Source organism: Leiobunum rupestre, chromosome 4, assembly GCF_980474605.1.
Source record: "Leiobunum rupestre chromosome 4, qqLeiRupe1.1.hap1, whole genome shotgun sequence".
NCBI lineage: Eukaryota > Metazoa > Arthropoda > Arachnida > Opiliones > Sclerosomatidae > Leiobunum > Leiobunum rupestre.
In genome coordinates this window covers 57,411,061-57,437,247 of record NC_143387.1, presented here as the reverse complement: position 1 = coordinate 57,437,247, position 26,187 = coordinate 57,411,061, and the positions used below count along the sequence as shown (strand labels likewise).

Genomic DNA, 26,187 nt, shown 5'->3' with positions numbered 1-26,187 from the left:
GCGGAGCTAGTAATAGCGTCTCCTCAGCATCTTGTCGGGAAAACCTTTTCATATTTTTTGGGTCTTTTAAAAGGGTGACTTAAAGAAGGCGCTACGATAGCCACGTGCTACGCGCAGCTGTGAGGCCATCGATCACCCCAGCGAGCCGAGGGCCCCGCCGCTATCGTTTCAAATTCTGGTCGGAAGAGATCGCCCTTAACTTTCCTATTGAACGCTTCTCTTCGTCGGCGCGCCGTACCAAACACGCGCGCTAGTTAAGTTTTCTCGCGTAAAACTGCGACGCCACCCAACGGCGAGCGATGGAAGCTCGGCTGGCTCGGTAAACTGCGGCACGGTGCAGTGACCTCGCCGGCGATTCCCCACCCCGCGTTCGCCACCAAAGCGCGCGCAGAAATCGCATCTCGACGCGAGGGTGCTCTCGCTGTTTCTCTCCCTTTATCCTTCACCCCCGCCCCCCCTCTCCACGAGGGCGCGCGCGCGAATGCCCCGAACGTTTCCTCCCCTTTATCTATTCCCTTGTCAAAGGCTTAAGGAAAAAAGCATAGCGGGGATATAAAAATCGCGAGATGAAAATAAACAAAAACTAGCGGCGCTCGAGAAAGAAAAAACTGGCAGTGTGGTCTCCGGTTTTTGCACCCGAGGAGTCAGTCAAGAGCCAGAGTGAAGAAGCCGCGGAGAAAAGGCTGTCGGAAGGCAACGCTGAGAGATCCGCTATTCGGCCGTCCACGGCCCGACGCGAAACGCGTCTCCGGCAGCGAGCGCTCGATTTTTATTAACTCTCCAGCTTTCGATATTATTTTTTCGAGCCCCATTTCGCGATCGTTTTATGGCCATTCGTGTGCCGTTCGTTAGTGTTCGAATACAGCACCCCTCTTTGAAAAGTCTACGCACGTAGTAGATAGTTCCGTTATAAAAACCAGTCAAATTTGAGAGAGAGAGAAACTAGCAAAGCAGCGCGCCGGTTTACTCTGGAGAACATTTTACGAAATCCGTCGAGGAGGGGGTTAACAGAGAGAAGGGTTTCTTGGCTCCGAGTTTGTCGTAAGCGTATGACCGACTTTTTTACCCGAATTGCTCCAGGGTGTAAAAAAATCCTCCGAAAAAAAAATAAGGATCGACTTGAGATTAAACAGGGAAGGTTTTTTGGAGATAGGTGACGTCATTGAACATTTTTGGTCCCCCTCCGTAATATTTTTTAATATCCCACGCGCCTAATTTCGATGGTAACACCTCCGAGGCTCCAACCATTCATCGCCGACTGCCGTTAAAAATGGCGCTACGATCGCTATTGTAACAATTTTGGTTTACTTTTTATAAACGCGTCTCGCGGAACCTCGCGCGCGATACGCCAAAAACTTTTAGCGAGTTTTCGAGTCTAGGGATTCGCGCGTCGGTGGAATTTTCGCTCTCCCTACGCGGGCTGAACTTTCGCGTCGAGTTCAAAAACGCGTTTTTTTCCTAATAGCGGTTGAAACGAGAGATAGAGATTGAAAACGGCCAATTATCGAAATAAAAACTTTTTTAGTTTGTTTATGATATACATGGAAGCGATTCGATGTTCGCGCGGCGGTAGGCTTAGTTTTAACGATGAGCGAGTTTTTGTACGGTAAAAATGAAAAGTGGCTGCTATACCGGTGTGACTGTATCTGTCCTCATTTCAAGAACCACGAGGAATTCATGTTCGAGTTCAGGTAATGCGATAATTTATTTTCCCCTTATTATCTCTAGTAAATTATCGAGGGGGGGGGGGGCACCAGTTTTTGCTACATTATGTAATTTAGCGTGAACCCCTTAATAATAAAAAACCATTATAGATATTGATGTAGTAGTAGCAGTATATGATGGTGTTTTTGCAATTTCGGTTATAATCTTTCGGATATTACAGGACGATTTGCGTAGCGAAATAGAACCCCGCTAGTTTTATATTTCTCAAAATCGTATATTTCAAAATATTTTTCTCAGTGATTTTACCGCTACAGCAAATTTACGAGAGAAATTCTCCCGTCGAGTCGACGAGGATAAATGTGTGCCATAAAACTAAGGCTTATATAATACAGTGTTAAAATCCACACAACTCGTTGCTATCTATCCTCAAACTGACTATGTTGTACATTCCCCCGGTAATATAGGTCGCAATACGAATTTTTCGGTTATTTTGAAGAACGTCACTGGGAAGCCAGAAAGATAATATATTATTTTCGAGGCGTAGTTTTTCTTAGAAAATATTTAACGTTTAGGAAATAAAAGTCTACAAACGGAAATAATTTTTTTATCTTCCAAGTTTTAAACTTGTCTTAATTTTAAGAAAGTTTTAGTATTTCGGTTGACTCTAAAGTATAACAAAAATATATAAAATTAAAAATATTTATCGATGAAAATGTCCGCTTGATCGTGACATAGTTTTGGGGTCTTATCTATTGATGATTAAAATCTACATTTTTGCTTTGCCTCGGTGAAAGAGTACAGGTGTTTTGATGGGGAAAGAAAAAAAAGTTGTTTCGCCCTTATAGGTTGTAATTAACATATTTTTGATTAATCATTTTTACTTGTTTCTATTATAATTATGTAATTACGAAGTAAATTCTTTTGTGTTGTAAGTCAAATGGCAAATATAATTGAAGTCGTCAAATATGCAAATAATATTAATGTAATATATTTAGCGTGTTTTATTTCCAAAGACTTTTTCCAAATATTTTGCGTAAATTTAAGAACCTACCAAATAATTTTTGTAACGAGATTTAAAAACTAATAATTTAGGAACAAGATTTAAAAACAAATAATTTAGGAACAAGATTTAAAAACAAATAATTTAGGAACAAGATTTAAAAACAAATAATTTAGGAACAAGATTTAAAAACAAATAATTTAGGAACAAGATTTAAAAATCAATTATTTTCTTAAAAGATTAATAAAAATCAATTATTTTCTTAAAAGATTAATAAAAATCAATTATTTTCTTAAAAGATTAATAAAAATCAAGTATTTTCTTAAAAGATTAATAAAAATCAATTATTTTCTTAAAAGATTAATAAAAATCAATTATTTTCTTAAAAGATTAATAAAAATCAATTATTTTCTTAAAAGATTAATAAAAATCAATTATTTTCTTAAAAGATTAATAAAAATCAATTATTTTCTTAAAAGATTAATAAAAATCAATTATTTTCTTAAAAGATTAATAAAAATCAATTATTTTCTTAAAAGATTAATAAAAATCAATTATTTTCTTCAAAGATGAATAAAAATCAATAATTTTCTTCAAACATGAATAAAAATCAATTATTTTCTTAAAAGATTTAAAAAAAATCAATTACTTTCTTAAAAGATTTTAAAAAATCAATTCTTTTCATAAAAGATTTTAAAAAATCAATTCTTTTCTTAAAAGATTTTAAAAAAATCAATTCTTTTCTTAAAAGATTTTAAAAAATCAATTCTTTTCTCAAAAGATTTTAAAAAATCAATTCTTTCTCAAAAGATTTTAAAAAATCAATTCTTTTCTCAAAAGATTTTAAAAAATCAATTCTTTTCTTAAAAGATTTTAAAAAATCAATTATTTTCTTAAAAGATTTAAAAATCAATTCTTTTCTTAAAAGATTTAAAAAACAATTATTTTCTTAACAGATTTAAAAAAAAATTATTTCCTTAAAAGATTTAAAAAATCAATTATTTTCTTACATGATTAAAAAAAATCAATTTTCTTAAAAGATTTAAAAAAATTAATTTTCTTAAAAGATTTAAAAAAATCAATTCTTAAAACGAGATTTCGAAAGGCAAATTCTTATAACGAGATTTCAAAAGACGCACAATCTTTTAACGAGATTTCAAAAGACGCACAATCTTTTAACGAGATTTCAAAAGACGCACAAGCTTTTAACAGGATTTCAAAAAACACACAAGCTTTTAACGAGATTTCAAAAGACACACAATCTTTTAACGAGATTTCAAAAGACACACAATCTTTTAACGGGATTTCAAAAGACACACAAGCTTTTAACGGGATTTCAAAAGACACACAAGCTTTTAACGGGATTTCAAAAAACACACAAGCTTTTAACTAGAGTTTACGACGAGAAAATCTTTTAACTAGAGTTTACAATAACATTCAAATGAAATAACCATGAATATTTAGTTTAAAAAACAAATTATTTTAACTAGAGTTTAAAAAAACAACTTATTTTAACTAGAGTTTAAAAAAACAACTTATTTTAACTAGAGTTTAAAAAAACAACTTATTTTAACTAGAGTTTAAAAAAACAACTTATTTTAACTAGAGTTTAAAAAAACAACTTATTTTAACTAGAGTTTAAAAAAAACAAATTATTTTAACTAGAGTTTAAAAAAACAAATGATTTTAACTAGTTTAAAAAAAACAAATTATTTTAACTAGTTTAAAAAAACAAATTATTTTAACTAGAGTTTAAAAAAACAAATTATTTTAACTAGAGTTTAAAAAAACAAATTATTTTAACTAGAGTTTAAAAAAACAAATTATTTTAACTAGAGTTTAAAAAAACAAATTATTTTAACTAGAGTTTAAAAAAACAAATTATTTTAACTAGAGTTTAAAAAAACAAATTATTTTAACTAGAGTTTAAAAAAACAAATTATTTTAACTAGAGTTTAAAAAAACAAATTATTTTAACTAGAGTTTAAAAAAACAAATTATTTTAACTAGAGTTTAAAAAAACAAATTATTTTAACTAGAGTTTAAAAAAACAAATTATTTTAACTAGAGTTTAAAAAAACAAATTATTTTAACTAGAGTTTAAAAAAACAAATTATTTTAACTAGAGTTTAAAAAAACAAATTATTTTAACTAGAGTTTAAAAAAACAAATTATTTTAACTAGAGTTTAAAAAAACAAATTATTTTAACTAGAGTTTAAAAAAACAAATTATTTTAACTAGAGTTTAAAAAAACAAATTATTTTAACTAGAGTTTAAAAAAACAAATTATTTTAACTAGAGTTTAAAAAAACAAATTATTTTAACTAGAGTTTAAAAAAACAAATTATTTTAACTAGAGTTTAAAAAAACAAATTATTTTAACTAGAGTTTAAAAAAACAAATTATTTTAACTAGAGTTTAAAAAAACAAATTATTTTAACTAGAGTTTAAAAAAACAAATTATTTTAACTAGAGTTTAAAAAAACAAATTATTTTAACTAGAGTTTAAAAAAACAAATTATTTTAACTAGAGTTTAAAAAAACAAATTATTTTAACTAGAGTTTAAAAAAACAAATTATTTTAACTAGAGTTTAAAAAAACAAATTATTTTAACTAGAGTTTAAAAAAACAAATTATTTTAACTAGAGTTTAAAAAAACAAATTATTTTAACTAGAGTTTAAAAAAACAAATTATTTTAACTAGAGTTTAAAAAAACAAATTATTTTAACTAGAGTTTAAAAAAACAAATTATTTTAACTAGAGTTTAAAAAAACAAATTATTTTAACTAGAGTTTAAAAAAACAAATTATTTTAACTAGAGTTTAAAAAAACAAATTATTTTAACTAGAGTTTAAAAAAACAAATTATTTTAACTAGAGTTTAAAAAAACAAATTATTTTAACTAGAGTTTAAAAAAACAAATTATTTTAACTAGAGTTTAAAAAAACAAATTATTTTAACTAGAGTTTAAAAAAACAAATTATTTTAACTAGAGTTTAAAAAAACAAATTATTTTAACTAGAGTTTAAAAAAACAAATTATTTTAACTAGAGTTTAAAAAAACAAATTATTTTAACTAGAGTTTAAAAAAACAAATTATTTTAACTAGAGTTTAAAAAAACAAATTATTTTAACAAGAGTTTAAAAAAACAAATTATTTTAACAAGAGTTTAAAAAAACAAATTATTTTAACAAGATGAAAAAATCATATTAATACTAATTATGTTTTATCCCTCTAGGGGTCGCAAACCGTCACGGCAGATCGACGCGCTACAAGCCATGGTTGATGGTGTGCGTCCTGGCGCTCTTCTCGGCCAAAGGGCAGCTGGTCAACGCCGTGGCCTCTCAGCCCAGCGTCCTCTACTCTCCGGCTGACGCGATGGACACGCTGGTCAAGCCGACCGTTCCTCCGCCGCGTACCGAAGCTCCGCCGGTCATCGACTGCCCGAGAATGTGCAAGTGTCCGGAGCCGTTCAAGGTGACCTGCGACTCTTCCAACCTGTCCGCCGTGCCCGCCAACATCTCCGACAAAACCACTTCTCTGTAAGACAACCATTTCAATTTGCAATTTGGGTTTCCAGTTTGGACGTAGCGGTCAATGGGATAAGCCTTGGGTATTACCAGAAGTAAATGAACCGAAGCGCTCAGAATCGGAGGGCGTTTTCCTTATGAAAATGATGAGAAAATCGAGTCAAATAAAAGCTAATTTTCATCCCCGTCTTTTGACGCGATAAATTGTACTTGGGAATTGTGGGTACATTTCCTGGTATAAAAAATGGTTTAATAAAATCAAAAACGTTTAGCTAACTGAAAACTAGTTGTTGGGGTTTCTTTTGGTCCGCAATCTAAATATGACAAAGAATATCGCCAAAATTAAGTAAATCTCAGAATAATTTGACATAATGCGTTTTGTACGTTTATATTTGGCTAAAATTCTTGGCAGAAACGCATTATGTGGTCTAATAATACCGAGTAACGGACATTGTGACCCCTGGGAAGAAGAAATTAGAGCAGACGAAATTATACGAAATGAAGACTATTCTTGGTTAATAACGACCTAATGCGTTTCTGCAAATTTCCGATGGTCGTTAATGCGTTTCGAAACTCTTAAAATTAGTATGAGGAGCATTCAAACTCAAAAAGTCAAAAATGGTCGATAATGCGTTTCGGAAACGTAGGGCAGATTAGCTGATAATTATTATTTATTTTTATTCAATTCGCCATTTTATGAAGTTTTGGCGTTGGCCTCTATGTGGCTCTATACAAACTGAAAAGGCTAATTTCCCTCCAAATCGGTGAAACACGCTTCACATCATGGCTCTATATTTATCGCCTGTATAATAATAATAATAATAATAATAATAAAAATAATAATAATAATCAGCTAGGCCTAATGGTGTAAATTGTAAAAGTTACACTTCGTTACGGTTTTTTACTGAGATAAGAACTATTTTTTCTCGATTTAATAGTTTTATCACGTATTTCGCCTTGCAACTATTCTTTTCAAGCGAATAATTTTAGTAGAATATGGATATGTATACTTATCTCGTAACATATTATTTACTTCTGGTAAAACAAAAACGCCAGTATTTTTCGAAATTACGAGTTTTGGAAGGGGGTAGGGCGATTTTATTTTATTTAAATACCAAAAATCGTATGACTGACGTTGTTTATTTCCAACACGCGTACACATTATAAGATCGTCTAGATAATTTTGGTTTTGGTTAGTAGTCCGGTTAAATAACATCTTATTTTTTTGTTATTTACGATATTTTGACACTGAAAAATACGAGACACGTTGTTTTGAAACCTCGTTTCGATAATTGGTTAAAAAAAAACCCGGTTCTCAAAAAAAAATTATTTCAAGGATAAGATAAGTTTAATATACACCGAGAAAGATTTATATTTCTTGGAAGGGGTTACTGGCATTTATTGTAAATTTTTTTGTCGCATGATATGTACGCTTGATTTGAGCCCATTATTTTTTAATTCCAACCACGTAAATAAAAATAAACTTAGTTCTAATAGCCCATATTTATTTTCTTCGCAATTTAACTTTGAAACGTATTTTTGTTTATAAGTCGGTCATCCCTGAAAATGGCTTCGTCCAAAGCGACTGGCGTTAACCGAAAGAGCATTTTTTCTATTTTAATTATACACGAAATCACCGAGACGGAAGACAGAAATATTAGCCAGAAAAGACAGAAATTTAGCGCGTACCTCTCTTTCTTCTATATCTTTTTTCTATTGAATAAAAACGGTTAAAAATCTCGGGAACCCGGGTCGTTAATTTCTAGAAAAAGAATAAAATCCGTTAGGCGAAATGGTCGAGAGAAAGTAGCGACTTGGTAACGGGTTGTATAAGTCTCGTCCGGGTTGAGGAGGGGACTAATTTTCCAGGCGGAGGGACAGAAAAGTACTTTATTTAATTAGCCACCTCGCTTCGATTGATTCGTATATTGTCGCGGAGGGAGAAATAACCCGGTTTGCGTCTCGCGGCGAGGCTTAGCGTTCGCTCTCCCGAAAGGCGGGGATTGAATTCTTTCGGGAAATCACTTTTGTTTTAGCGTTCACCCGTTCGCTTATAGAGGTGGCCGCGTAGGCGCTAGCCCGTGTTTTTCGTCCTAACACCTATAAGCTCGTCGGTGTCAGCCGCAAATCAATTTATGTTAATTACCGGTGGTTCGGCGTAGCCATTACTGTCGGAACTAATCCCGGCAGACAGCGGCGACCCGGACTTCCGCTTTTGACCATTTCGTTGGTCGGAGAGTGGGGAGGTGACAGCCGCGATTGGCAGTTCACCTGACTGGTGGGCGGAATGACAGTCCAGTTGCTCGGACTACTATTTTTGCAGTCTATAGATCACGGGAGCCCCGCGTAGAACGGTTGTAGCCCGGAGGTTGTCGTCTGAAATGGGGTCTACTCTGTTTTGGGGAGATCGTTTGGTTTTTTTTTCTTACTGGAAAGGATGAAATGGTTTTAGCGGAGGCGCGAGTATAATTTGACAAAAAATATCCTTTTTTTTACGAGCTTGCAATGTGGAAAATGGGGTTTTTTTTTAAAAGGGACAACAAACGATAAATATATACGTAGTCTGGAGACCTTAATTTCCAACACAAAGCTATTCCGTCTATATCCCCTTTAATAACTATTTTCCAGACGTTATTACGCTCCGCAAACTATTTCGGAACTTGATGTTTTAAAACTAAGAAAGAAAGAGTATTAAATATTTATAGGGTATTAAGTTTTTTTTTAAACTAACATGGTCTTTTTATACGGTTCGTATATTTTTTTCACAATATTTGTAGTTTTAATATTACCAAATTTTCGTATTTTTAAACTTTTAAAACGTACATGGTATTTACGAAATTATGTACGCTACTAAATTATAATAATTTATAAAAATAATAAATATATTCAATGTTCATACAGACCAGAAAATCTAGGAAAAATTGGGGAGTTAGATTGGCGACAGAAAAGTCAGGGAAATTCCCTTTTTTAAATCAGGGAATTCAGGGTTATTTATAAGGGTTCAGAAAGAGTAAAAATTTACATGAAGTTTTTTTTATTAAATTATTGACTTTATTACTTCTGCCATATTTAATATTATGGAACCAATTTCGTTGAATTGTCAAATGGTTAACCCTATACCCCTTCATGAAAAGATAGTTACACTAGATAAGTGTTTGTGAAATCCTAAGATCATAAGTTATCTTAAAACATTAGGTGCCCGTGGATCTGGAAAATTCAGGGAATATCAATGGGAAATCCTGTAAATATCAGGGAAATTGGATTCTCAAATAGTTGTATGAATCATGTATTAGAAGGAATTAATTTCTTGATATGCATAACCAACTAATATTTTAAAATGCTTATTTCTTAAGGAAATAAATATAATCAGGGTCAGCGAATTTGAAAATGTTTCCAAAAGGTCAGGGAATTTTAAAATATCCAAAAGGTCAGGGAATTTGGAAATGTGCCCAAAAGGTCAGGGAAAAATCCAGGAATTTTAAAATGGTCCCAAAAAGTAAGGAAATTTTAAAATTACCCCAAAAATAATTAGGCAAATTAATTTTTGAAAGAAAATATTTTTCAAGATTTTTACCTCAAACCACCCATTTATTCTTTTGGCCGACACCACAAGTTGGCTCTAAAAAAAACTCATTTATTCTACAAAAATGGTCAGGGAAAATTTTACCATTGGGTCCGGAAAACCTGGAAATGTCAGGGAATTTAATTCCGGAAATTTTGTAAGAACCCTGATAATTTATAATTTACCTGTTTCGAAAAATCAACTGGAGCCTGCAAAGGTACAGGTTTCAAGCGAATAAAATTATCGGAAAAGGGAGCCGTAACAGATATATTATATATTTAATATCATAAAAACTTGTAGAGGTTAACGGTAATAGTGAGTGTAGGGAGCTGTTGGCTCGCGTGGCATGTAGGGCTTGCTACCACCCTCCTACGCATTATAACCCGGCCAACTGTTTAAAGGCATAATAAGTCGCTAGATGACTTGGGCCTAAGGTGGTGCATTGGGTATTAGCCTAGCTGATTATTATTATTATATTTCTGATAGTAGTTATGGTGGAAATGTTTAAAATTCGCGAGGCTTAATAACTCGAAACAATTTCTGATATTCCACGAAATGGTCTAATTCTTCTATATTCCAAAGATACACAAGTTAATAATGATAGTGTCCCTACTTACCCGCCTTTTGATTGTCTTTGCACTCATTCCCTTATCTACTTCATTCGTAAACCACTGATAATTTCCTCATCTTATTAATATTAATATTACAGCGTGAAGTGGCGATTTGCATATATTAACTCGACTAGCGAGCGATTGCTATTCAAAATATCGCAATTCTCTTCGAAAGAATATTTAGCCACTTGTTTTGCTAGCTAAAAATCTCAGCCACGAAATTTAATATTTAGCAATTGAATTTCCAAGTACAATTAAAAAAGTTTTTAATCCTCAAAGTGTCCTAATTTTGACTCTCTAGTTTAATGGTTAAAAATGCGTAATGCGCGCAAACCGCGTGACGTGAAGCGTGAAAATCCCTTGCATAATGCTCGAAAATAACTTGCATAAAGCGCACAAATCCCTTGCCTCAAGCGCACAAATCCCTTGCCTCAAGCGCACAAATCCCTTGCCTCAAGCGCACAAATCCCTTGCCTCAAGCGCACAAATCCCTTGCCTCAAGCGCACAAATCCCTTGCCTCAAGCGCACAAATCCCTTGCCTCAAGCGCACAAATCCCTTGCCTCAAGCGCACAAATCCCTTGCCTCAAGCGCACAAATCCCTTGCCTCAAGCGCACAAATCCCTTGCCTCAAGCGCACAAATCCCTTGCCTCAAGCGCACAAATCCCTTGCCCCAAGCGCACAAATCCCTTGCCTCAAGCGCACAAATCCCTTGCCCCAAGCGCACAAATCCCTTGCCCCAAGCGCACAAATCCCTTGCCCCAAGCGCACAAATCCCTTGCCCCAAGCGCACAAATCCCTTGGCTCAAGCGCACAAATCCCTTGGCTCAAGCGCACAAATCCCTTGGCTCAAGCGCACAAATCCCTTGCCTCAAGCGCACAAATCCCTTGCATAAAGCGCACAAATCCCTTGCATCAAGCGCACAAATCCCTTGCATCAAGCGCACAAATCCCTTGCATCAAGCGCACAAATCCCTTGCCTAAAGCGCACAAATCCCTTGCATCAAGCGCACAAATCCCTTGCCTCAAGCGCACAAATCCCTTGCCTCAAGCGCACAAATCCCTTGCCTCAAGCGCACAAATCCCTTGGCTCAAGCGCACAAATCCCTTGGCTCAAGCGCACAAATCCCTTGCCTCAAGCGCACAAATCCCTTGCATAAAGCGCACAAATCCCTTGCATCAAGCGCACAAATCCCTTGCATCAAGCGCACAAATCCCTTGCCTAAAGCGCACAAATCCCTTGCCTAAAGCGCACAAATCCCTTGCCTAAAGCGCACAAATCCCTTGCCTAAAGCGCACAAATCCCTTGCATCAAGCGCACAAATCCCTTGCATCAAGCGCACAAATCCCTTGCATCAAGCGCACAAATCCCTTGCATCAAGCGCACAAATCCCTTGCCTAAAGCGCACAAATCCCTTGCCTAAGTTGCATAATGCTAAAAAAACCCTTAAATAAAGCGCATAAACCCCTTTCATAATGTTCGAAAAACCCTTGCCTAATACGTACAAATGTAATGTTAGAAAGTAAAGGTTTTCTTGCCACGCGACTTATATTACAAGTCCCGAATTAAAAATCGACCAATTATGTCTCCGTGTTTCATAATCATTAGGAAAGGCTCGTTAATTTTAAATTTTTAATACCTTAATATTGTATACTCTTCGCGAAAAATTTCGAAAATTGTATTTCGAATCTGTAGTGTTCTCGGAAGCGAGCCAATGAAAAAGGTATTTTAATTAAAATTCCTCTCGGAAAGTCTTATCTAGAAAGCGTATAAGTAGCAAATAATCCGTGGATAAAAGAAAAACTAGCGAAACGAAAAAGGACAGTTCAACGCTATCTTTCTTTCCCGACACGTAATTATTTTTTCACATTTTTATTCTAAATGCGTCACTGCCGTTAGTTCGGTAGGCCTATAGAAATGCCCGCTGACGAATTAGCTTAATGCTTTGTAAACACGCGAATTTGTTATTAACTTCCGAGTTGGGAGCCTAACTTCCAGATAAAGATAAAAAAATATTTAATTTCAACGCGCGTAAGACGAAGAAGAGTCTTCCATTGTCTCAATTGAAGACAATCGACACTAATTATTTTATTTTTTTGTTACGTAGAGAGAGAGATAGGAAGACAGGGAGAGAGAGAGAGGGATACCGGCGCGTCTTGAACTAATTAACTTTAATTAGAGCGCGTACTTAATTACTATTTGCCCGGACGAATAAAAAAATGAAGTTAGATTAGTTTATACGGTAGCTAATAGCAGATCATCTTTTGGCGTGTCATTTTATCATATATTGGGGCCATGCTCCGAGGGTCTACTCGGAGGATTCTTTCCTAGGAAGCTCGTTTAGATTTATCTGTATAGCGTAGTTTTGGCTGGATTTATCGTTCCGAGTTTGAGTGGCTGCGCCAAAATGTAATAGTGTTTATGTCTGAAGAAAATAACGGGAGGAATTTGATACTCTGGCAAGAAACAAGGAACGTGTCGATTTGGTTCGAATTAAAGAATGTTGCGTCGTTGGGTTTAACCTGGCCTAAGTGGCCTCTTCGCAATTAAGATAAGGATGAAAAAGGCTTAGCTGGAATATTCTTAGATAGAAAGGGCTTTAGAGAAAATCAATGTTTTCCCCTTGATGTCATCGATAGACTGTTCAATAAATTTCTCCGTGAGGGCTTTCACCCTTTTGAGGTTTTGACCGAGAAGTAAACCGGTAAACCTAGTAGCGTGGTTAAATATGTAGATACTAGTACGAAACCGTACTCATTTATCGGAAACTTTTTTGAACAAACCATTGTACGCAACGAAATAACGATATCACATTGATTATGTAAATATTCCATTAATAATATCGTTATATTTTGAAATATAATCCCTTAACGTCGTATACTTTAGCTAGATACAAAAAAATCGACCTGAAGCGTGAGTTTTTAAAAAACAGTAAATATAACCGAACGTAAACCGAATTTTTAAAACTAAAAAATAATAAATCCTACCGAGCTGTTTAGTCTGAGCAAATAATATAAAGCCCGAGGAATGGAAGGTGTATGGGTGAAGCTCCGTCTAGTAGAACTTTTGCGTCTTTCGTTTTTAAAGAGAGACCGGGTTCCGTTAACCGTTTCCGGTTACTCTGATTTGCTTTGCCGGAAGTTTCTAGCGTAACCAAAACACGCGGCCAATAATATCAATCCTTCCATTCCTGGGGCTTTAGATTCTTTAGTCTGTGTGAAGGAAGTTTTAGAACGGGCTCTTCTATTCTATGGTTTGAACCACGGCCGTCGCGGTATTAAAGAAAGTTTATTTTCCCTCGCGACGCTTGGAAAGGTCTCGACTAGACGTCAAAATTTGCATTGTAAAATCCAGTGACTGTGGGTTTTCGCTAAACGTTTGCCGGCTCTAAATCCCTAATATGACGTTTTCAATGGCGGAGGCCGAGATTTCGGAATAATATAGTTCTTCTCGGACACTCGCTTGATTAAAGTGCAATCAATCATTCTCTTCCAAATCTCAAAAGCGCAGTTGCACCAGCTCTCTCTCGTTTTTCTTGTTTCGCCGGCAAACCAGAATAGCGCGGGGACCGTAGAGAAACTCTTTATAGAATTCTGGTGGGGCCGACCCAGATATAGCAGGTTCACTCTCCGACGATTTAATCAATTTGTTCGTAATTAACATAATGTAAAGGGTGCAAATTTTGTCCCCACTACACGGAAGAGGCGGATTGAACTTAGTGAGGGAGGGTCGTACTCCATTTTTTGTTATAGCAGCAATTTCGATATGCAAATCTATTTTAATTTCCAAAGATTTGGATTTTTCGCTAATCCGTCATCCATTTGACAAGTCGAAGCGCCGTTCATTTCGTCAAATTACGTAACTTTTTTTTTATTCGATTGCCGAAATTCTATTGTTTAGACGGTGGGTTAACAATATGTATGTATTCGTCGGTCAATAGTTGTTTAAATATATTCCAATTTTCTATCTGTCGTTGACCCATTTCGCGGAATAATCTTTAAGAACAGTTTCTTATTCAATTTTAGGGATATTAATATTATTTCTAAATTTATTTAAATTTATTCAATTTAATATTGGGTGGTTTTTTTTTTTGGCAATTTTGAATTTAGAATTTAGGTTCAGGATAAATTATTGTTGAAATAAATTTTATTACTTACAATAGATTTCATTTTGTTTAATTTCTCTAAATTTATTTCTCCAAATTAAGTTACAAGAAAAACATTAAAATTTGTATTCGATTTCATTTAAATTGTCATTTATTTAATATAAGGGCGTGGCAACACTTCCAAATTATATTTTAATAATTTAATTTCAAACCGTCTAATTTTTATAATTTAATTGTCCACCCGCCAATATATCCGAATAATGTTTATATCCTTGACGTCAACTTTATTTCGAATATATTGAGTTAAATGAAAATATTAATTTTTATTCAGTTGTAATTTTTGATTGCTGTCCTTTTAGTGCTTATATTCTAAGACACCGCGCCATTATTAAGGTTTTCTTTAATAAAAAAAACCATCGAAAATTTTAATTATAAATACTATTAATAATTTGGGTCAAAATCTTTAGCTTCGACCTTAATCGTGGAGCTCAATTTATTCGGTTCTAAGAACAATAATGAACTTTTCACTTCAATTTATTTTCTTCGTAGTTTATTTCCTCTGAAAATGGGAAAGGTCTTATTTTTCTAAATTTTATTTCTTAGCCTTTGCTATTTTTCTTATTAAACTAAGTCATCGAGTTACGACTCTGGAAAGATAATTTACAGATCTTTCCTGTTTTAATTTAGTTTTTCGATGTTAATTGAAAGAGTTCTTGGTATTTTGACTTTTGGGAAATGAAAACTTCGTAGCATTTTTTCGTGCGAATTTTTCTTTAATATTTTTTTATCTGAAGAATTCGCTTCAAAAAAATAATAATTGCCCCGTTTTTTTTGGGAATTTTTCAATAAAAATTAAGGTTGAGAAAGGGAAATAATCAATTATCCAGTGAGAGCCAGTTTATTGAAACAATATTGCCCCAGAATCGAAGTTACGAAATAAATCAATTAACGAATAAAAAAAAAGTAAACCCAAATCGTTCACCTTTCAATAAAAATCAAAATTTCAACGCTCACCTGTTTGTTGTTAAGGAGTTCAAATTTTCTGTACTATAGTAGAACCATAACTAACATAATAGAATTAACTAGGACGCGCTGGAAACAATCCGGTAATGATTGTCTGTCACAGAGCTATTGCTAAATTTAATGTTTTGACCGAGGGGAATCGCGCTACTTCCTGCTCCCTTTTTTGCCGAGTATTTTGACAGGTTCATTTGATGGCATGGCCGGTCGCAAACATTTTTATAAGAGGGCAATATTCAAACCTTTATTAGTGTATTAATATCTCATGAAAGGAGGCAATTTTCCTACCTGTATTAGTATATTCATAACTCATGAAAGGGGGAAACATTCATACCTTCATTAGGGTATTCATAGCTCATGAACGGGGATAAAACTTCATACTTTTATTAGGGTATTCATAGCTCATGAGCGGGGGCAATTTTCATACCTTTATTAGGGTATTCATAGCTCATGAACGGGGGTAAAAGTTCATACCTTTATTAGGGTATTCATAGCTCATGAACGGGGGTAAAAGTTCATACCTTTATTAGGGTATTCATAGCTCATGAACGGGGGTAAAAGTTCATACCTTTATTAGGGTATTCATAGCTCATGAACGGGGGTAAAAGTTCATACCTTTATTAGGGTATTCATAGCTCATGAACGGGGGTAAAAGTTCATACCTTTATTAGGGTATTCATAGCTCATGAACGGGGGTAAAAGTTCATACCTTTATTAGGGTATTCATAGCTCATGAACGGGGGTAAAAGTTCATACCTTTATTAGGGTATTCATAGCTCATGAACGGGGGTAAAAGTTCATACCTTTATTAGGGTATTCATAGCTCATGAACGGGGGTAAAAGTTCATACCTTTATTAGGGTATTCATAGCTCATGAACGGGGGTAAAAGTTCATACCTTTATTAGGGTATTCATAGCTCATGAACGGGGGTAAAAGTTCATACCTTTATTAGGGTATTCATAGCTCATGAACGGGGGTAAAAGTTCATACCTTTATTAGGGTATTCATAGCTCATGAACGGGGGTAAAAGTTCATACCTTTATTAGGGTATTCATAGCTCATGAACGGGGGTAAAAGTTCATACCTTTATTAGGGTATTCATAGCTCATGAACGGGGGTAAAAGTTCATACCTTTATTAGGGTATTCATAGCTCATGAACGGGGGTAAAAGTTCATACCTTTATTAGGGTATTCATAGCTCATGAACGGGGGTAAAAGTTCATACCTTTATTAGGGTATTCATAGCTCATGAACGGGGGTAAAAGTTCATACCTTTATTAGGGTATTCATAGCTCATGAACGGGGGTAAAAGTTCATACCTTTATTAGGGTATTCATAGCTCATGAACGGGGGTAAAAGTTCATACCTTTATTAGGGTATTCATAGCTCATGAACGGGGGTAAAAGTTCATACCTTTATTAGGGTATTCATAGCTCATGAACGGGGGTAAAAGTTCATACCTTTATTAGGGTATTCATAGCTCATGAACGGGGGTAAAAGTTCATACCTTTATTAGGGTATTCATAGCTCATGAACGGGGGTAAAAGTTCATACCTTTATTAGGGTATTCATAGCTCATGAACGGGGGTAAAAGTTCATACCTTTATTAGGGTATTCATAGCTCATGAACGGGGGTAAAAGTTCATACCTTTATTAGGGTATTCATAGCTCATGAACGGGGGCATTTTCATACCTTTATTAGGGTATTCATAGCTCATGAACGGGGGTAAAAGTTCATACCTTTATTAGGGTATTCATAGCTCATGAACGGGGGTAAAAGTTCATACCTTTATTAGGGTATTCATAGCTCATGAACGGGGGCATTTTCATACCTTTATTAGGGTATTCATAGCTCATGAACGGGGACAATCTTCATATAACATATTTATAAGGTAACGGCAAAAAAAAGGGAAATTGTAAAAAAAATCTTTAAATATTTCGAACTGAATAGTAAATTGTAATCAATTCATAATTCCCTTAAGTCAATATCAGTACTTAGCTGAAAACAAGAACGCCAAGGGTATATTTGGGTGTATAGTAGAGTTCTTAAATTACCGTACTTTAGGAAATCAGTAAATTACGCGGTAAATTACCGTAGTTTTATTTTTTTTTAAAGTTTTTTTTTACGATTAAAACAAGGAATACAAAGAAGAAACGCTTTTATTGGGTAAACAAATCGCATTTACCGGGCTTCACCGTTTGTTGATCAAAATATTACCACAGTAAATTACCCTGGTAATTACCAGGGTAATTACCATTTTCGTAATTTACCTGAGAAAATTGTAAATTACTGTTACCAGGGTAATTTACCGCGTAAATTACAAGGGTAAATTACCGATTCGTATCTCTAGTGTATAGCTTAGTGAAACAGTAAATTCATTATTAGGGCGTAGCTACAAATGAAGAACAAACACTGGCATTTGTTCTAGCAATTAAAAAGCGATGGGCTAAAATAAGCGTAACGCGATTGAAATTTCTCCCAAACCATTCTTCCTGGCGAGATTTTTAGGAGGGTATTCTGTTTATTATTAAATTAGCCATTCTTCAAAAAGCAACGCTAATGTCCTTTTGAACGTCTAGATTTCGGTTTGAAGTTACGCGTGGAGATTAAATATCATTTAAAGTGGTCGGAGAGATCTCTCGTGACGCGTCCACGAGAAATTGTCCGCGGGAACAATTTCAATGTCCCTTTTTTAAAAAACGGTAATTACTACGTATCAAAATACTCCCACCCTCCCCGTCAAACTCTCCCCCCCCCCCCAACCCGGGAGCTTTTAAGTTTCCTCTTTACGCCGGTAGACGTCGCCGTACGGCGCTTGTATAGTTTTCCAGGGACGTTATCAATCATAATCTTGTTTTCGGACAATAAGAAAAAATTAGGGGACATTTTATATATTTCGCGGGCTCAGTTTTAGACGCTGCTTTTTATTTAATTTTTTCTTGTCCCGGAGTAAAAATGGTCGGCTAATGTTTGACGTCAACCCGGGCCACGACGACGGATCTTCTGCCTCCCCCTGGCGTCTGTTTCTGGAACTAAATAACGGTTATTATGACCGGCAAAGAGTTATTTCCGCCTCTTTTGTTGAGAAGCATATTTTGCGCGACTGCCATCTAGCGGAGATAACCCCTATTTAGAATGTCAAATTATTAAAAGAAAGATAAAACCTTTTTTTTTTTAGTTTTTGTTCTGGGTGGCTTTTTTTTCATCTGAACTTTTGCCAGCGGAGATTGACCCGATATTTTTAGTTAAGGGGGGGGGCAGAAGGCAGGGGGGCCTAAAGCTAAAGGGTTTAATTAACTTGGTTGCCTCGCTATCAATTTTTGTATGGAAATGGTTTTGGACGTTTTTGAGCGATAGGGTCACGAATTTAAATTTCCTCTTTTTTAAAAGGAAAGGCTAATATCGGATAAGGTATAATGAGGTTTTGTACCCGGGCGTGGGGCTATGGACATTTTGATTCGCCCAAAACTGGCTCTCCCAATAGACCAATACGCGTTTGACAAGGGGTAAGATAATTTCGCGAGGGGACAATGCCATTAAAGGTCGATTTTTAAATACCCGCATTCCTACCAGATGGCGCCAATAGTACGTCAAAATTTTCATATATCCAACAACCTTGAAAAATATAAATTTGTTTATGCCGAATATTTTTAAGGAATTGAACTTTTGAGTGTAATTTGTACATTATTTTGTTTAACTGCGGTAAAAAATTATATCAAGAGCGTTAAAACCTTTTTCTGGTTCTCAAATTAAAATTGAATTTGCACTAATGCCTTAATGTTTTTTGTACTTTTATCAAGTGAATTTTAAAGTTCTTTAGTCACTTCATGAATAACATAATATGTACTTCAGTGTTTTCGAAAGCAAAAACTGATTTTTAGATAAGATATTACTGATTCAGGAGATGGGTCTATAATTTACTAACGGTTCTTTTAAGAGTCGCTTTAAAAACATAAAAATGTTATTCAAAACTTTGACAAATAATCCTACTAGCGGAACATTGCAGTCTAACCAAAGAAGTATCTGCCTTGTACCTTCAATGCGCACTACGGAGCAATGGTCGTTTAGAGCAACGCCTGACGCCAGCGCCGCAGTGGCGACTTTCGGCAACTTATCTACTCAAACAAAACTATACGTATTAAATCTACACGGGCTCCGAGTCTATCACGTGACACTAGAGTAGCTTTATTTCAAACCTCTGCCACCAGAGGACGTGCGCAACGCGATTCTGAAACGAGGGTTTTAACAACGAGTGTGCTGTCCCTCATTTGTTAGTCTACGTTGAAATATTTACTTATTTACAAAGCATACTTTGTCGAGTTTAACGTCAAACTGCGTTATTATTTACGAAAACTGAAATTTGGATATAAAGTTTTCGGTATTTTAAATTTAACGAGCAAAGTATGAAATCTATTTATCGAAGCAAAGTCAACGCGTTATTTTCAACGCTTCCGTGAAAGCGTTCTCGAGCGAGACAAAAAGTGTCGACTTAAAAGGGTTTTTATTCGCATCCGTTCGCCGTCGAAGACATTGACGATAAAATCTCGCTCCCCTCCAAAATCCCAGCGGCTCAAATCTTAAAAATGACAGTCCTGTCATAAAATAAAACGCGGCCGTTGTAAAAATAGGATGCTTGAAAACAAGGCATCCATCTAGATACAAACACTTTTTCTTCCTTTATTAAAACGTTCTAAATATTCGACCAAATAATCCTTTGGCTCCGGCCAGGTTTTATTATTAGAATTTCGAGTGGATTTTCGCGCGTGCCAATATCTTAAGACCCCGCAACTATTTCCTAGAGGGAGATGATTGACATCTCCCTGTCGCTGTTAGCGTCCCCCAATCCTTTTTAAGTGTCCCCGCGTCTCGCTTCCGCCTGAGCCGGCGTCTACTTCCGGTCACTTCGCGGGTGTATGTGTTTGGTCTAGCCACTTTAAGGGGTTCTTTCGGCCACACCAGGGAAAGGGGGAGGGGGGGGGGTGTTTCGGTAAGTCGACGTTCCCTCCCCCCTGCACTTTTGAAAGGCCATACGTTATCGATAATTTCCAGCGTTTTGGGTCCATTTCGGCGCACGCTGGGGGGGTTGCAACCGTACTTTGAAGGCATGTCATCCTGAAATATATTATTACGATGGTACGCCAAATGTCTGCGTGCGTTGTCTTTCCGTTTTTCCCGTCTCCGCTACCTAGTTATCAATGTCATTCTCTTTTGTTTTATTTCAATCGCGACTTTCTCCCGTTTGTTGTCGGTGATTTCTTGGCGTGTTTTTCGGAGCGTTTTGGCGTGCGCGGGGGGGGGGGGGGGGGGAGAGTATGGCAACTCCCGACGGAGGGTGTTGCCATGGTGATTATCTCAGCGGGTTGGGTTTCTCGTTTGTTAATTTGCGTTTCACTAATGAGGGAGCACGTGTTTCGTATTGTGTCGTTTTGGAAACGTGTGTTTATTTCGGATAAGTCTATTTTCGACCTATTTCGTTTTTTGGAATAACCTCAATTTACATTTTTCCATTTACTCCTTAAAGGGAAACCTCAATTTACATTTTTCCAAATTCGCAAACTCTTTTAAGGGAAACGAACGTTAAATCTAAGCCATTAGAGATTAGATTTTTAAGAAAGGTCTGATACTGAGTCACTTTTATCACTAAAAATCACTATTTTTAAAATCTGTCACTAAAAGTCACTTTTCCCAAAATTAGTTACTATTCATCACTTTTTTCGGATTTTTAGATTTCCTTAGCATTGAACGTTAGAAAACAACCCTTTTTATACAAATAATTAAACAAAATCCAATTCCTTTAGCTTTTGTTTTTTTTTTTTTAATTTTCGAAAAGCCCTCCACTTACTTTAATAATTGGCTCATTTTGGCGCTGCTGTACTTGAGAAACTCCGGGAGAGGGGGTGTAATAAAAACTACGTCTGCCATTTGATTCCGTATAAACAATTGTCAGGTATAGCTAGGTACTATTTTGTTTGTGTTTGTGTAACAATTCAAAAAACTCAATAAAACAGAATTGGTTTTACAATTTTTGGTAGATTTTTAGTCATTCTTCGGTCACTTTTTTTTAAATTTTAGTCACTAAACTCACTAAAATCTACTGTGTAAGTACTTTTATTTATACTACATATATTCTAAAACACCGGTGGCAATGCAATACATTTATATCTATTTATTACAAAAACCACTATTTACACTTTTTTAAACGATGCTTTAAGTAATAACTACAAAAATTCACGAAAAATGTAGTATTTTCCTCGGTTTTTAGATAATTTAAAATACCTACCATTAGCGGCCTTTGGTATTTTTCGGGTATTAAAAAATAACCCGAGGCGCCACCTTGTAAAAGGTTCACCATTTGAAAATATGCGTTGGTCTATTAGGGAGATTTTGAGGTACGAAATACAGTGACTATTCTCGTGTCGTCATCATTGCTTTAGTGGAAGGCTAGCGTCCATCTTGTCTAAGTATCTCGCGAATACCTCCTATAATCAGGGCCGGACTTAGAGATCTTGGGCCCATGGGCCAAATAATGATAAATCCAGGACATGCTTCTGGTACCTTCATACGTACTAAATCGGTCGTCCACCAAAAGTAACGGGCGGCCATTTTAGTAGGCGGGGAAAAGGTGCAAATAAAAAAAATTGGGAGCGAAATCAAGCAGAAATTTCCGGTTTCCCGAACGCCATCTTGTGTGGACTAAGTTGAAATTTGGAAATAAGTGGCGGTTGTAATTAGAAAATCCTGCCATATTGGCCTTTCAGTTTTAGATTAATTTTAACTATTCTAGGAAAGTATTATATAATTATATATATTATACTAATTATGAACCTATTACGTAAAAAAAGTACTTACATTAATAACCACACTAGATATGATAACTGTGAATAAATATTCCAGGATATTTACTACGACGACCAAGTGTATTATTTTTTAAAACTGCCCCTAAAAAATTTGCCCCCAAAATGACGTAGGTCCGCGATCGCGCATTTTTCCCAATAGGGGGCAATAGTGGTCGGGTGTTAGCGCTGTTGGACGGGTTTTTCGCATATAGTCATGTCCTGGATTTATCATTATTTGGCCCATGTTGGGCCCATAGGCAGATAAGGAGTCTGGGCCCCCTTTTCACGCGCTGCATTTACTCTTATCCCTGGAACTAGGCTGTGCCTGAATTTCCCTGATTCAGCGTAGAAGTCTGAGCTCTACGGTTATATTACTAAATAAAAGCTCTTAACAATCGTCGACTAAATATGCGATAATTATGCAACATTGCGATTTAAGGCTGCGTCCGTAAACTGCAAGGCCCAAATTTTGGTAATTTTTTAAACAATCTTCTACCTAAGAAATTTCTCCAATATAAATTACGATTGATATTATAGATTTATGACTTCGAATACAGTAATTAACTAATTACGGTCACTGGAGGGCCCCTTCCAAGGCCTAGGTTGGCCTAGGCGGAAATACGGCACTGCCTATAATTGGAATATATTTCACCGTTTGATTTGATGCAGAAACCTCTATTAACAATATAAATAATATACCAAATCCTCACTTTACAAATGTAATATTAAAATCCACACAAAATGTATATTATAATTTATTTATGTAACGTTATCAAAATTCTAAATCGAAAATGATTCGGCAAGAAGTGCTACCTTGGACGAATAATTACTGGACTCGAAACCTAAGCAAAATCCCCGGATTCACAATTTGCATCGCCCATCAGCGCTCCTACCGAGAGAATCTCGAAATATTTCTATCCAAATACAAAACACGCGCGTAAAAATGTCAGATGACCCGCATTCCGACATCTGCTCTGCTGTTTTTAATAGAAGTGAGGCTTTTGGAATTTTAATAGGCTTGGAAGAAAAATTAATGATTTAATTGATTTAAATAGGAATTTTTATGTTTTTCCATATATAGTTTGTGTGAAGGTTTAAATAGATTATAAATTTCAAAATGCCTAGTCAAAATGGAAATAAAGGTGTAAGCTTTGACGACAGTGACGTGCTAAGAACGCTAGGCCTAACGTCATCCGCTAATATTGGGCACGTGTTTATTATTTGGATAGAAATATTTCCCATACTTGACACAACAGCGCTATAAGCGGCGCTGCCGTAAAAGCACCAAGCGCGCGGGTCCAGTAATTATTCGTCCAAGGTGCTACGACTTTTATTGACGTAACATATAGGCCACGTTTCTGTGAAACCTGGTGTTAAAAGTGCGAATTTAGTGTATATAGGAACTTTATAGTCCTTTTTATAGTTACCTGTAGAACGAACAGTGGTGTCCAAATTGACGATATTTAGTAAATGGTCTATTTCGGCCTTTAAAATGTTTATCTCGAAAATAAGAAATATACTATAAACCTTACAATAAAAAGAATTACTTTATACAAACTATCTTGATCCTTGAAAATTACGACCCCGAACAAAATAACGATATTTTAAATAAAAAATTTCGACACCAAATATTGATATCGAAAGAAAAATATATCTATTATAATCCTTAAAATAAAAATAATTATTTAATAAAATCTATCTTGACCCTTGAAAAGGCGATCTAGACCCGAATTCATGTCATTATATGTCGCTCGATGACTTGGGCCTAAGGTGGTGCCTTGGGTATTAACCTAGCTGATTATTATTACCTTAAAAATGTTTAGCTCGAAAAAAATACTACATGCCTTATAATTACTTTAAATAGGCAAAATTTTAAAAATTACTTGGGGTGGCGGAGTGGCTAGCACTCTCGCTTCGCAGCAAGATTAGACTAATTCGAACCCCACCTTGTGGCACTGTGAGAAAAACTTACGCATTGTAACCAGGCTAGAGGACTTGGGCCTAGGGTGATTTCCTTGGGTATTAGCGAGGGGCAGGTCATTTCCATTTTGGGTGCGTCTTAATCATAGTAAAATGATTAAATCAGGGTAATCAAGATTAAATAATCTAGTCAAGATTGAATCGGTTGTATCGAGGTTTTATAATGAAAATCAAAACTTAAGTACTATATTTTAACATTAATTATTAATATTGATGGTTCTATCGCAATTGTGTTTGATTCTCGTTCTAATTTCTAATCGCGATTTAATCATACTAATCACGATTTAATCGTTTCAATCAGATTTAATCATTTAATTATGATTAAATCAGATTTAAACATTCTAATCACGATTAAACGTGATTTAATCAACATAATCGTGATTAAATTGAATTTAATCAACATAATCATGATTTAATCGAATTTAATCTTTCGGGGGGTGCGTCGTTAATCAAGGAAGTGACCTGCCCTCTGGTATTAGCTTATTTTTATTACAATCCCGAACTTCAAATGCCGATATTTTATAATTTGGACACCTCTGCATTAAAAAAATTTTCTTTCAATAGCGATCCTCCACTTTCCTTTAAAAATGTAATATTAAATAGTACGGATATGAGACGGCGGTTTCGTCCTTGTACAGCCGCAAAGGTCAAAATGACCTTCCCGGTAGGGTTTCGCTTTCCGCGAGTCCTCTGATCTAAGTAAACAATGTCCCGTAGTTGGCGGGGGCCTCTATATATCCGCTTTCCTTCTTAACTGGCCGAATAAACAGGCTAACGTGCTTAGCAAACTCGGTTAACGCCAACCAATGCCGCAGCCACATACACAGAGAGGAAAACCCGAAGAAAAGTCTTAGTAAGGCTTCCTTATTCCTTTCAATCTCGGCCTTTAGCGCCCTCTAGACGCGAAGAGAGAAAAAGTAATACGTGTTGGAAGAAACCATAATCTCTTTAAATTGGTACACAATTTTCTTGGCCTATTTGAGCGCGCCGTGGAGACAGAAAGAATAGAACCACTGTCGCGGGCCTCAGACCGAGAAGGGGCTGCGGAGACAAGGGGCTCGACTTACTCCGTAAAAGCTTTTTGGCAGGTCGTGGCTAAATGATATAACGCAAACAAGCGACTTGGACTAGCAACTCCCTTAGATTATAAGTTGTAACCGAAAACCCTCCGTTGGAGCTGCGCAAACTGCCCGATTCCCCCCCCCCCGTATAGCGACAGGGTTGCACTATTCACTTAGTGTGGCATTTTTTAACATCCATTACTTTTCTTTTTTTTAAATATCTTTCTTTCAAATATCACTATAATAATTCCAAATACTTTCGTTAAATTTATTTTATTCTGGAAATTTCAATCAAAATAGTCGTTATATCCTTTTGAAAATTAACCGATCTATTTCTTAATTCTTTATAGGTCAATTTTAAAGTATAATTTTATAGGAAATTAAAATATTTGTATTGTAGTGTGTATTATTCTTCCGGTTTAAACGCTGTAAAATTTTTAACATTTTTTTATGGATTATGAACATAGGGTTTTCGCCAGATCTATCTCGAACCAGGGAGGCTCGCAAAGAGAAATAACGCTTATCCGGCAAAATTGCAAACCTAGTTACCGAGATATTAGTACGAAACCTTACTCATTTATCGACAATTTTTTTAAGCGAACCATTGTATACGGCGGAAACCTGATATTTCATCGATTGTGTATAAATTCTATTAATTGTATTGTTATATTTCTAAATATACCAACTTCACTTAGGCTACCTTAGCTATATACAAAATATATAACCTTATAAAATTCACTTCCAACAATTTCAAAGAATAGTCTCTGTTGCAAGTCCTACTGGTGTGATAAGGGTTTGTGTTGTATAACT

At 35.4% G+C, this 26,187-nt stretch overlaps 1 protein-coding gene across 2 annotated transcripts in view; it reads left to right on the top strand.

Annotated features, from left to right (window-relative positions):
- The first annotated feature begins 622 nt into the window (after positions 1-622).
- The window catches only part of rk (G-protein coupled receptor rickets), an 84,036-nt gene continuing 58,471 nt past the window's right edge, over positions 623-26,187 (top strand). For both annotated transcript variants that reach the window (XR_016480638.1, XM_090173426.1), the window contains exons 1-2: positions 623-1,691; positions 5,908-6,211. Coding sequence is in view for 1 of the 2 variants with exons in the window: in XM_090173426.1 (XP_090029552.1) it covers positions 1,613-1,691; positions 5,908-6,211 (383 nt within the window). In the remaining variant the exon portion in view is untranslated. The remainder of the gene's footprint in view (positions 1,692-5,907; positions 6,212-26,187) is intronic.